Source organism: Taeniopygia guttata, chromosome 30 (genome assembly GCF_048771995.1).
Source record: "Taeniopygia guttata chromosome 30, bTaeGut7.mat, whole genome shotgun sequence".
NCBI classification, from domain to species: domain Eukaryota; kingdom Metazoa; phylum Chordata; class Aves; order Passeriformes; family Estrildidae; genus Taeniopygia; species Taeniopygia guttata.
In genome coordinates this window covers 582,684-595,794 of record NC_133055.1, presented here as the reverse complement: position 1 = coordinate 595,794, position 13,111 = coordinate 582,684, and the positions used below count along the sequence as shown (strand labels likewise).

Genomic DNA, 13,111 nt, shown 5'->3' with positions numbered 1-13,111 from the left:
CATTTGTGACAGTTTGAGGACATTTGGGGACATTTGGAGACATTTGGGGACATTTGGGGACATTTGGGGACATTTGGGGACATTTTGAGGACATTTGGGGACATTTGGGACAGTTTGAGGACATTTGGGGACATTTGGAGACATTTGGGGACAGTTGGGGGACAGTTTGGAGACATTTGTGACAGTTTGGGGATATTTTGGGACAGTTTGGGGACATTTGAGGACATTTGGGGACATTTGAGAACGTTTGGGGACATTTGGGGACAGTTTGTGAACGTTTCTGGACAGTTTGGGGATATTTTGGGACAGTTTGGGGACATTTGGGGACAGTTTGGGGACTTTTGGGGACATTTGGGGACAGTTTGGAGACATTTGTGACAGTTTGGGGCCATTTCAGGACATTTTGAGGACATTTGGGGACGGTTTGAGGACATTTGGGGACAATTTGGGGACATTTGGGACCTTTTGGGGACAGTTGGGGACAGTTTGGAGACATTTGGGGACATTTGGGGACAGTTTGGGGACAGTTTGAGGACATTTGGGGACAGTTTGAGGACATTTGGGGACATTTGGGGACGATGTACGGGAACGTGGAGACGGCGCTGGACACCGGCGGGGCAGCCGGGGAAGGTACGGCCACCGATGTCCCCAGTGTCACCTCGGTGTCACCTCGGTGTCACCTCCCTGTCCCCAATGTCACCTCCCTGTCCTCAGTGTCACCTCCCCAAACCTGTCCCCAACCCTTTTAAATGTCCCCAAACCTGTCCCCAACCCCTCCACATGTCCTCAAGTGCCACCACTGCTGTCCCCAAACCCTTTAGATGTCCCCTGTGGCTGTCCCCAGGTGCCAGCACTGCTGTCCCCAACCCCTTTAGATGTCCCCAAGTGCCACCAGTCCTGTCTCCAACCCCTTTAGATGTCCCCAAACCTGTCCCCAAGTGCCACCACTACTGTCCCCAAACCCTTTAGATGTCCCCAAGTGCCACCACTGCTGTCCCCAACCCCTCCAGATGTCCCCAAACCTGTCCCCAAGTGCCACAGTCCTGTCCCCACCCCTCCAGCTGTCCCCAAACCTGTCCCCAAGTGCCACCACTGCTGTCCCCAACCCTTTAGATGTCCCTAAGGATGTCCCCAACCCCTCCAGCTGTCCCCAAACCTGTCCCCAACCCTTTTAAATGTCCCCAAACCTGTCCCCAAGTGCCACCACTGCTGTCCCCAACCCCCTTAGATGTCCCCAGCGCTGTCCCCAAGTGCCACCAGTGCTGTCCCCAACCCCTTTAGATGTCCCCAAGTGCCACCAGTGCTGTCCCCAACCCCCCCAAGCTGTCCCCAAACCTGTCCCCAACCCTTTTAAATGTCCCCAAGGATGTCCCCAACCCTTTTAAATGTCCCCAAGGATGTCCCCAACCCCTCCAGATGTCCTCAAGTGCCACCACTGCTGTCCCCAACCCCTTTAGATGTCCCCAAGTGCCACCAGTGCTGTCCCCAACCCCCTTAGATGTCCCCAAGGATGTCCCCAACCCCTCCAGATGTCCCCAAGGATGTCCCCAACCCCTCCAGATGTCCCCAAACCTGTCCCAAACCCCTCCAGATGTCCTCAAGTGCCACCACTGCTGTCCCCAAACCCTTTAGATGTCCCCAAGTGCCACCAGTCCTGTCCCCAACCCCTTTAGATGTCCCCAAGGATGTCCCCAACTCCTCCAGCTGTCCCCAAGGTTGTCCCCAACCCCTTTAGATGTCCCCAAACCTGTCCCCAAATGCCACCCCTGCTGTCCCCAACCCCCCCAGGCTGTCCCCAAGTGCCACCCCCGCCCGAGGACCCCTACGAGCCCCTGGACCCCTCCCCCACCGCGGGGACCCCCCCCAAGCCGCGCCCCTCCCCCCCCGGGCCCGCCCCGGTGGCCCCGCGGGGGACGTTGGTGGCCCTGGTGGCCCTGGTGGCCCTGGTGGCCCTGGCGGTGACGCTGCTGCTGCTGCTGGGGACGCTCGGGGCGCGGCGCAGTGAGTGGGGAACGGGCAAATTTGGGGGGTTTTGGGGCATTTTGGGGAAATTTGGGGTTTTTTGGGGATTTTAAACTGATTTTTTGGGATTTTTTGGGATTTTTGGGGGTTTTTAATGGATTTTTTTGGGATTTTTAACGGATTTTTTGAGGATTTTTAAAAATTTTTAATGGATTTTTAAGGGATATTTTTAGGGAAATTTTGGGGATTTTTGGGGATTCTTTGGGATTTTTTGAGGATTTTTTGACGGATTTTTTTGGGATTTTTGGGGATTTTTAACGGATTTTTTAAGGATTTTTAAAAATTTTTAATGGATTTTTAAGGGATATTTTTAGGGAAATTTTGGGGATTTTTGGGGATTCTTTGGGATTTTTGACGGATTTTTTTGGGATTTTTGGGGATTTTTTGGGATTTTTTGAGGATTTTTTTTGGAATTTTTAATGGATTTTTTAGAGATATTTTTAGGGAAAATTTGGGGATTTTTTGAGGATTTTTTTTAGAATTTTTAATGGATTTTTAAGGGATATTTTTAGGGAAATTTTGGGGATTTTTGGGGATTTTTGGAGGATTTTTTGAGGATTTTTTTAAATTTTTAATGGATTTTTAAGGGATTTTTTAGGGAAATTTTGGGGATTTTTGGGGATTCTTTGGGATTTTTTGAGGATTTTTTGGGGATTTTTGGGGATTCTTTGGGATTTTTTGAGTTTTTTTTGAGGATTTTTTTTTTAATTTTTAATGGATTTTTAAGGGATATTTTTAGGGAAATTTTGGGGATTTTTTGGGATTTTTTAAGGATTTTTTTGAATTTGTAATGGATTTTTTAAAGGGATATTTTTAGGGAAATTTTGGGGATTTTGGGGAATTTTTTGAGTTTTTTTTGAGGATTTTTTTTTGAATTTTTAATGGATTTTTTAAAGGGATATTTTTAGGGAGGTTTTGGAGGAATTTGAGGGGATTTTTGGGAGAATTTTGGGGGAGTTTTGGGATTTCGGGATGGATTTTAGAGGGATTTTGGAAACGAATTTGAGGGGATTTGGGGCTGCTTTGGGGTGGATTTTTGGGGAGATTTTGGAGGAATTTTGGGATTTTGGGGTGGATTTTGGGGGGAATTTGGGGAATTTTGGGGGGATTGGGGGGATCTGAGGGTTTTGGGGTGGATTTTGGGGCAATTTTGGGAGGATTTTGGGGGGATTTGGGGCTGTTTTGGGGAGGATCTTTTTGGAGGATTTTGGGATAATTTGGGGGGAATTTTGGGGTTTTGGAGCAGATTTTGGGGGAGATTTTTGGGAGGATTTTGGGGCGACTTTGAGGGAATTTTTGGGGTGGATTTTGGGGGTATTTGGGGCCTTTTTGGGGCGATTTTTAGGGAGGTTTTTGGGGGAATTCTGGAGGTACTTGGGGACATTTTGGGAGTTGCGATGTCCCCAAAATGTCCCCAAAATGTCCCCAAAATGTCCCCTCAGTCTCGGCCCTGGAGGCCGCCCTGGAGGCCGAGAAGGCGAAGGAGCCGCCACCAACAGCGGGTCGGTGTCACCTGTCAGTGTCACCTGTCCTTGTCACCTCTCCAGTGTCACCTGTCCATTGTCACCTGTCCATTGTCACCTGTCCATTGTCACCTGTCCAGTGTCACCTGTCCTTGTCACCTGTCCCAGTGTCACCTGTCCAATGTCACCTGTCCATTGTCACCTGTCACTGTCACCTGTCCCATTGTCACCTGTCCCATTGTCACCTGTCCCTCTCATGTGTCCCTTGTCACCTATCCAGTGTCACTGTCACCTGTCCCTGTCCCTGTCACCTCCCAGTGTCACCTGTCCATTGTCACCTGTCCTTGTCACCTGTCCATTGTCACCTGTCCCCTCCCAATGTCACCTGCCCAGTGTCACCTGTCCTCTGTCCCCTCCCACTGTCACCTTTCCCTTGTCACCTCTCCAGTGTCACCTGTCCCATTGTCACCTGTCCTTGTCACCTGTCAGTGTCACTGTCACCTGTCCTTGTCACCTGTCCCAGTGTCACCTGTCCAATGTCACCTGTCCCAGTGTCACCTGTCCATTGTCACCTGTCCCCTCCCAATGTCACCTGCCCAGTGTCACCTGTCCAATGTCACCTGTCCAATGTCACCTGTCCCCTCCCAATGTCACCTGCCCAGTGTCACCTGTCCTCTGTCCCCTCCCACTGTCACCTTTCCCTTGTCACCTCTCCAGTGTCACTGTCACCTGTCCCTGTCCCTGTCACCTCCCAGTGTCACCTGTCACTGTCACCTGTCCATTGTCACCTGTCCAGTGTCACCTGTCCCAGTGTCACCTGTCCATTGTCACCTGTCCCCTCCCACAGTGTCCATGTCACCTGTCCCAGTGTCACCTGTCCATTGTCACCTGTTCCAGTGTCACCTGTCCAGTGTCACCTGTCCATTGTCACCTGTCCCCTCCCACAGTGTCCCTGTCACCTGTCCCAGTGTCACCTGTCCACTGACCATCTCCTGGTAGCCACTGGTCAAATCCAGGTGGCCACAGGCCAACTCCAGGTAGCCACAGGACACGTCCTGGTGGCCACTGACCAACTCCAGCTGGCCAGTGGCCAAATACAGGTGGTCACTGGCCAAATCCAGGTGGCCACTGGCCAAATCCAGGTGGCCACTGACCAACTCCAGGTGGCCACTGACCAAATCCAAGTGGCCACTGACCAAATCCAGGTGGCCACAGGCCAAATCCACGTGGCCACAGGCCAACTCCTGGTGGCCACTGACCAAATCCAGGTGGTCAAAAGCCAAATCCAAGTGGCCACTGACCAAATCCAGCTGGCCACTGACCAAATCTAAGTGGCCACAGGCCAAATCCAGGTGGTCAAAAGCCAAATTCAAGTGGCCACTGACCATCTCCTGGTAGCCACTGGTCAAATCCAGGTGACCACTCGCCAACTTCAGCTGAGCACAGGCCAAATCCAGGTGGCCACTGGCCAAATCCAAGTGGCCACTGGCCAAATCCAAGTGGCCACGAGCCAAATCTAAGTGGCCACAGGCCAAATCCAAGTGGCCACTGGCCAAATCCAGGTGGCCACAAGCCAAATCCTGGTAGCCACAGGCCAAATCCTGGTGGCCACTGACCAAATCCAGATGGCCACAGGCCAAATCCAAGTGGCCACTCACCAAATCCTGGTGGCCACTGACCAAATCCTGGTGGCCACAGACCAAATCCAGGTGGTCAAAAGCCAAATCCATGTGACCACTCACCAAATCCAAGTGGCCACTGACCAACTCCTGGTGGCCACTGGCCAACTCCAGGTAGCCACGGACCAAACCCAAGTGACCACGGGCCAACTCCAGGTGGCCACTGACCAAATCCAAGTGACCACTGACCAAATCCAGGTGGTCACAAGCCAAATCCAAGTGGCCACTGACCATGGACCAAATCCATGTGACCACTGACCAAACCCAGGTGGCCACTGACCAACTCCAGCTGCCCACAAGCCAAACCCTGGTGGCCCACCCACCCCCACTAGCCACCCACCACCCCACTAGCCACCCACCCCCCCACTAGCCACAACCTTCCCCCACAGCCTCCAGCCCCCCCACTAGCCACCCACCCCCCCACTAACCACAACCCTTTCCCCCGCAGCCTCCAGCCCCTTCCTCATCTACAACCAGCACCACTCTGGCTGCGTGGTGGCCACCGGCCCGTGGCTCTCGCTGGCCCCCTGCGCCCCCTCCTCGCCCTCCCAGCTCTTCCAGTGGCTGCCCGGGGGTCTCCTGCGGCACGCGGCCAGCGGCCGCTGCGCGGGGGCCAGCGCCGAGGCGGCGGGCGCGCTGCTGCGGCTGGGCCCGTGCCGCGGCGGGCGGCTGCAGCGCTGGGCGTGCGGCCGGGGGGCTCTGCTGGCCCTGGGGGGCTCCGGGCTCTTCTTCAACTTCGGCCACGAGCGGCAGCGGCGCGCGGTGCTCTACGGCGGCACCGGCAACTGGAGCCGCTGGCTGGCCCACGGCTCGCGGAGGGACGTCTGCTCGCGGGCCAGTGAGTGTGCCAGATTCCGTTCCCCCGACATTTCACAAGTTTTCCCAAAGTTTTCCCAGTTTTCCCCCATTTTCCTCAGTTTCCCCAGATTTTCCTCCATTTTGCCCAGATCTTTACCGCCATTTTCCTCACTGTACCGCCATTTTCCTCAGTTTCGCTCCATTTTCCTCAGTTTCCCCAAATTTTCCTCAGTTTCGCTCCATTTTCCTCAGTTTCCCCAGATTTTCCCCAATTGTCCAAATTTTCCTCAGTTTCCCAAAATTCTCCTCAGTTTTCCCAGATTTTCCCCAATTTTCCTCAGTTTCCCCAAATTTTCCAAAAATTTTCCCAGTTTTCCCTCAAGTTTTCCCAATTTTTTTTCAAATTTTCCCCTCAAATCTTTGTAATTCCCCAGTCCTGACCCCAAAATTTGGGATTTTCCCCAATCCCGACCCCAAATTTTTTGGCTCTGCTGGCCCTGGGGGGCTCCGGGCTCTTCTTCAACTTCGGCCACGAGCGGCAGCGGCGCGCGGCGCTCTACGGCGGCACCGGCAACTGGAGCCGCTGGCTGGCCCACGGCTCGCGGAGGGACGTCTGCTCGCGGGCCAGTGAGTGTGCCAGACTCCGTTCCCCCGACATTTCACAAGTTTTCCCAAAATTTTCCTGAATTTACTGGGATTTTCCCCAAATTTTCCCTCGATTTTCCTGAATTTTTACAATTTTTACCCTCATTTTCCTCGGTTTCCCCAAATTTTCCTCAGTTTCCCCAGATTTTCCCCAGTTTTCCCAAATTTTCCTCAGTTTCCCAAAATTTTCCTCAGTTCCCCCAAATTTTCCAAAAATTTTCCTGAATTTCTACAACTTTTCCTCCAATTTTCCTTAGTTTCCACCATTTTACCCAATTGCCCCAAATTTTCCTCATTTTCCCCAAATTTTCCCCAGTTTCTCCAGATTTCCCCAATTTTTCCAAAATTTTCCCAATTTCTCAACATTTTCTCAAATTTTCCCAAAATTTTCCCAGTTTTCCCCCATTTTCCTCAGTTCCCCCCCTTTTCCTCCATTTTGCCCAGATCTTTACCGCCATTTTCCTCACCGTACCGCCATTTTCCTCAGTTTCCCCAGATTTTCCTCAGTTTCCCCCCATTTTCCTCAGTTTCCCCAAATTTTCCCCAGTTTTCCCAAATTTTCCTGTTTTCCTAAATTTTCCTCAGTTTCCCCAAATTTTCCAAAAATTTTCCTGAATTTTCCCGATTTCCATGAATTTCTACAATTTTTCCTCCAATTTTCCTCAGTTTCCCCAGTTTTCCCCATTTTCCCCAAATTTTCCTCAGTTTCCCCTGATTTTCCAAAAATTTTCCTGAATTTTACCCGATTTTCCTGAATTTCTACAATTTTTTCCTCAAATTTTACTCCGTTTCCCCAGATTTTCCCCAATTTTTCCAAAATTTTCCCAATTTCCCAAAATTTTCTCAAATTTTCCCAATTTTCCTTCATTTTCCTCAGTTTCCCCAGATTTTCCCCAATTTTTCAGAATAATTACAATTTCCCCCCCTGAATTTTCCTCAGTTTCCCCAAATTTTCCTCAAATTCCCCAAATTTTCCTCAGTTTCCCCAAATTTTCCTCAGTTTCCCCAAATTTTCCTCAGTTTCCCCCAGATTTTCCCCAATTTTCCCAAAGTTTCCCTAATTTTCCCAATTTTTCCCAATTTTCAACAATTTTTCCTCAGTTCTTCCCAATTTTTGGAATTTTCCCCAATTCCCCCCGCCATTTTTCCCATTTTTCCGGAATTTTCCCCGATTTACGCTCATTTTTCCCAATGTTCTGTAATTTTCCCATTTTTTCCCCCCAATTTTCCTAATTTTACCCATTTTACCCCAATTTTGGCCAAGTTTTCCTCAATTTTTCCCACTTTTCCCAATTTTCCCCAAGTTTTCCCCAATTTTTCCCTATCCTGACCCCAAATTTTTTTGGATTTTCCCCAATCCCCACCCCAAATTTTTTGGGATTTTCCCCAATTCCGACCCCAAATTTTTGGGATTTTTCCGAATTCCGACCCCAAATTTTTTGGGGATTTTCCCCAATTCCGACCCCAAATTTTTTGGGATTTTCCCCAATTCCGACCCCAAATTTTTGGGATTTTCCCGAATTTCGACCCCAAATTTTTTTGGATTTTCCTCAATCCGGACCCCAAATTTTTGGGATTTTCCCCAATCCCGACCCCAAATTTTTTTGGATTTTCCCCAATCTGGACCCCAAATTTTTTTGGATTTTTCCCCAGTTCTGACCCCAAATTTTTGGTATTTTCCCGAATTCCGACCCCAAATTTTTTGGGATTTTCCCCAATCCGGACCCCAAATTTTTGGGGATTTTCCCCAGTCCCCACCCCAAATTTTTTTGGGATTTTCCCCAATTCCGACCCCAATGTTTTGGGGATTTTCCCCAATTCCGACCCCAATGTTTTTGGGATTTTCCCCAATCTGGACCCCAAATTTTTTTGGATTTTCCCCAATCCGGACCCCAAATTTTTTGGGATTTTCCGCAATCCCGACCCCAAATTTTCTGGGATTTTCCCCAATCCGGACCCCAAATTTTCTGGGATTTTCCCCAATTCCGACCCCAAATTTTTTGGGATTTTCCCCAATTCCGACCCCAATGTTTTTGGGATTTTCCCCAGTTCCGACCCCAAATTTTCTGGGATTTTCCCCAATTCCGACCCCATTTTTTTGGGATTTTTCCAGGTTTCCTGCCCTGCTCGCGGGGTTGGGTTTTTTTTGGGAATTCCTGTTATTTCTTCTCCGACCTCGCCGCCTCCTGGGAGAATTCCAGAATTTTCTGCCGGGCCCTGGGGGCGGAGCTGCTCGAGGTCGACGGTGCCGAGGAAAAGGTGAGATCCCAAAATCCCCAAAAATAAAAAATCCCAAATTCCCCCGAAATCCAATAAATCCTCCCCTAAATCCCAGAAATCCCAAAAAAAAAAAAAATCCCAAATTCCCCCGAAATCCAATAAATCCTCCCCTAAATCCCTGAAATCCCAAAAAATAAAAAATCCCAAATTCCCCCCAAAATCCAATAAATCCTCCCCTAAATCCCAGAAATCCCCCAAAAAAAAAAAAATCCCAAATTCCCCCGAAATCAAATAAATCCTCCCCTAAATCCCTGAAATCCCAAAATCCCCCAAAAATAAAAAAATCCCAAATTCCCCCGAAATCAAATAAATCCTCCCCTAAATCCCAGAAATCCCAAAAAAATAAAAAATCCCAAATTCCCCCGAAATCCAATAAATCCTCCCCTAATTCCCAAAAATCCCAAAAAAAAAAAAAATCCCAAATTCCCCCGAAATCCAATAAATCCCCCCTAAATCCCAAAAATCCCAAAAAAATAAAAAAAACCAAATTCCCCCGAAATCCAATAAATCCCCCCAAAATCCCCAAAAATAAAAAAATCCCAAATTCCCCCGAAATCCAATAAATCCCCCCTAAATCCCAAAAATCCCCAAAAAAATCCCAAATTCCCCCGAAATCAAATAAATCCTCCCCTAAATCCCAGAAATCCCAAAAAAATAAAAAATCCCAAATTCCCCCAAAATCCAATAAATCCTCCCCTAAATCCCAGAAATCCCCAAAAATAAAAAAATCCCAAATTCCCCCGAAATCCAATAAATCCCCCCTAAATCCCAGAAATCCCAAAAAAAAAAAATACCCCAAATTCCCCTGAAATCCAATAAATCCTCCTCTAAATCCCAGAAATCCCAAAAAAATAAAAAATCCCAAATTCCCCTGAAATCCAATAAATCCTCCCCTAAATCCCAGAAATCCCAAAAAAAAAAAAAATCCCAAATTCCCCCGAAATCCAATAAATCCTCCCCTAAATCCCAGAAATCCAAAAAAAATAAAAAATCCCAAATTCCCCCAAAATCCAATAAATCCTCCCCTAAATCCCAAAAATCCCAAAAAAAAAAAAAAAAAAATCCCAAATTCCCCTGAAATCCAATAAATTCCCCCAATGCCATAAATCCCCCCAAAATCCCCCAAAAAAAATCCCCAAATCCCATAAATCCCACAAATCCCCCCTAAATCCCATAAATACTGGTCCATACTGGTCCATACTGGTCCATACTGGTTTATAATGGTTTATACTGGTCCATACTGGTTTATACTGGTCCATACTGGTTTATACTGGTCCATACTGGTCCATACTGGTTTATACTGGTCCGTACTGGTCCATACTGGTTTATAATGGTTTATACTGGTTTATACTGGTCCATACTGGTTTATACTGGTTTATAATGGTTTATACTGGTCCATACTGGTTTATATTGGTTATATCGGTCCATACTGGTTTATACTGGTCCGTACTGGTCCATACTGGTTTATACTGGTCCATACTGGTCCATACTGGTTTATAATGGTTTATACTGGTCCATCTGGTCCATACTGGTTTATACTGGTCCATACTGGTTTATACTGGTCCATACTGGTCCATACTGGTTTATACTGGTCCATACTGGTTTATACTGGTCCATACTGGTCCATCTGGTCCATACTGGTCCATACTGGTCCATCTGGTCCGTACTGGTTTATACTGGTTTATACTGGTCCATACTGGTTTATACTGGTCCATACTGGTTTATACTGGTCCATACTGGTTTATACTGGTTTATACTGGTTTATAATGGTTTATACTGGTCCATACTGGTCCATACTGGTCCATACTGGTTTATACTGGTCCATACTGGTCCATACTGGTTTATACTGGTTTATACTGGTCCATACTGGTCCGTACTGGTCCATACTGGTCCATACTGGTTTATAATGGTTTATACTGGTCCATACTGGTTTATACTGGTCCGTACTGGTCCATACAGCTCCACGTCCAGGCCCAGCTCCAGGGCCCCTCCTGGATCCACGACCGCGACCCCAAATCCAGGTTTGGGATTTTGGGGTTTTTTGGGGGTTTTTGGGGATTTTGGGGTTTTTTGGAATTTTTGGGATTTATGGGATTTTTAATGGGGTTTTTGGGGTAATTTGTGGGATTTTTTAATGGGATTTTTGGGGTAATTTATGGGATTTTATAGGATTTTAATAGGATTTTTAAATGGGATTTTTGGGGTCATTTATGGGATTTTTTAATGGGGTTTTGGGTAATTTATGGGATTTTTATGGGATTTATGGGATCATTTATGGGGTTTTTGGGGTCATTTATGGGATTTTTAATGCGATTTTTTATGGGATTTTTGGGGTCGTTTATGGTTTTTTTTATGGGGTTTTTGGGATCATTCATGGGATTTTTAATGGGGTTTTTGGGGTCACTTATGGGGTTTTTGGGGTCATTTTTGAGATTTTGATTTTGACGGCATTTTTAAATGGGATTTATGGGCTCATTTATGGGATTTTTATTGGGATTTTTGGGGTCATTTGTGGGATTTTTTTGGAGGGGTCTTTGGGGTCATTTATGGGATTTTTTTGGGATTTTTTTAATGGGGTCTTTGGGGTAATTTCTGAGGTTTTTGGGGTTATTTATGGGATTTTTATTGGATTTGAATGGGATTTTTTATGGGATTTTTGGGATTATTTATGGGATGTTTTATGGGATTTTAATGGGATTTTTAATGGGATTTTTGGGGTTATTTATGGGATTTTTGGGGTCATTTATGGGATTTTTTTTAATGGGATTTTTTGGATTTTGATGGGGTTTTTGGGATCATTTATGGGATTTTTTAATGGGGTTTTTGGGGTCATTTATAAGATTTTTATGGGATTTTTAATGGGATTTTAAAACTGAATTTATGGGCTCATTTCTGGGATTTTTATTGGGATTTTTGGGGTCATTTATGGGATTTTTGGGGTCACTTATGGGATTTTTTTGGAGGTGTTTTTGGGGTCATTTATGGGATTTTTATGGGGTTTTTTTTTATTTTAGTGGGATTTTTGGGGTTGTTTATGGGATTTTTTTGCGATTTGGGCTGGGATTTTGGGGGATTTTGGGGATTTTTGGGATTTTTGGGATCCTGAGCCGTTTTTCCCTTTTTTTGGGGCAGTTGGGAGAAGTGTGGGGCCGTGGGGCCGGACGGGCTCCGGGCCGAGTTTCCCTGCGGGACGTCGCTGAGTTGGGTGTGCGAGGAGCCCCTGTGACCCCAAAATCCCGGGAATTCACCCCAAATCCGGGAACTCACCAAAAATTCGGGAATTCGCCCAGAATCCGAGAATTCAACCCAAAATGGGGAAAAAAATCACAATAAATGAGTGTGTGTGTACTGGGATTGAACTGGGATCATACTGGGACACCGCTGACGCCAAAATCCTGGGAATTCACCCCAAAATTCGGGAATTCACCACAAAATCCGGGAATTCACTGCAGAATCCTGAAATTCACCCCAAAATCCCGGAATTCACCACAAAATCCCGGAATTCACCCCAAAATTCGGGAGTTCACCCCAAAATCCTGGAATTCACCCCAAAATTCGGGAGTTCACCCCAAAATCCTGGAATTCACCCCAAAATTTGGGAATTCATCCCCAAATCCTGGAATTCACCCCAAAATCCGGGAATTCACTGCAGAATCCCGAAATTCACCCCAAAATCTGGGAATTCACCCCAAAATGGGGAAAAAAAATCACAATAAATGAGTGTGTGTGTACTGGGATTGAACTGGGATCATACTGGGACATCGCTGACCCCAAAATCCTGGGAATTCACCCCAAAATCCGGGAATTCACCACAAAATCCGGGAATTCACTGCAGAATCCCGAAATTCACCCCAAAATCCTGGAATTCACCCCAAAATCCGGGAATTCACCCCAAAATCCCGGAATTCACCCCAAAATCCGGGAATTCACTGCAGAATCCCGAAATTCACCCCAAAATCCGGGAATTCACCCCAAAATCCCGGAATTCACCCCAAAAGTCTGGAATTCACCCAAAATCTGGGATGGACTGGGACGGACTGGGACGGACTGGGACGGAACTGGGACGGACTGGGATAAAACTGGGACGGACTGGGACGGACTGGGATGGACTGGGACGGACTGGGACGGACTGGGACGGAATCCCCGGGGAGTTTTTGGCGAGGAGCAGGAGGAGCAGGAGGGAGGGGACAGGGAGGTGACACCAATAAAGGCTGCAGGTGACAC

The 13,111-nt window shown here is 47.3% G+C and overlaps 1 protein-coding gene across 3 annotated transcripts; it reads left to right on the top strand.

Annotated features, from left to right (window-relative positions):
* The first annotated feature begins 440 nt into the window (after window positions 1-440).
* On the top strand, window positions 441-12,241 carry LOC140681014 (uncharacterized). 3 transcript variants are annotated; one of them, XM_072920087.1, is made up of 9 exons: window positions 441-474; window positions 549-630; window positions 1,789-2,001; window positions 3,465-3,524; window positions 5,613-6,002; window positions 6,397-6,589; window positions 8,721-8,866; window positions 10,847-10,908; window positions 12,020-12,241. In XM_072920087.1, exons 2-9 carry the CDS (start codon window positions 579-581, stop codon window positions 12,218-12,220), a joined length of 1,317 nt encoding a protein of 438 aa, XP_072776188.1. In that variant the 5' UTR covers window positions 441-474; window positions 549-578; the 3' UTR covers window positions 12,221-12,241. The 3 variants fall into 3 exon arrangements, with proteins under 3 accessions (XP_072776188.1, XP_072776190.1, XP_072776189.1); XM_072920089.1 differs by lacking the exon at window positions 1,789-2,001; XM_072920088.1 differs by lacking the exon at window positions 441-474 and having other exon boundaries at window positions 498-630.
* Window positions 12,242-13,111: the final 870 nt, after the last annotated feature.

Coding starts and splice junctions, on each gene's coding strand:
- LOC140681014 (XM_072920087.1), top strand. CDS start 579: ATGTACGGGAACGTGGAGACGGCGCTGGACACCGGCGGGGCAGCCGGG. Junction 2,002..3,464: donor GACGCTCGGGGCGCGGCGCA/GTGAGTGGGGAA, acceptor ATGTCCCCTCAG/TCTCGGCCCTGGAGGCCGCC. Junction 8,867..10,846: donor TCGACGGTGCCGAGGAAAAG/GTGAGATCCCAA, acceptor TGGTCCATACAG/CTCCACGTCCAGGCCCAGCT.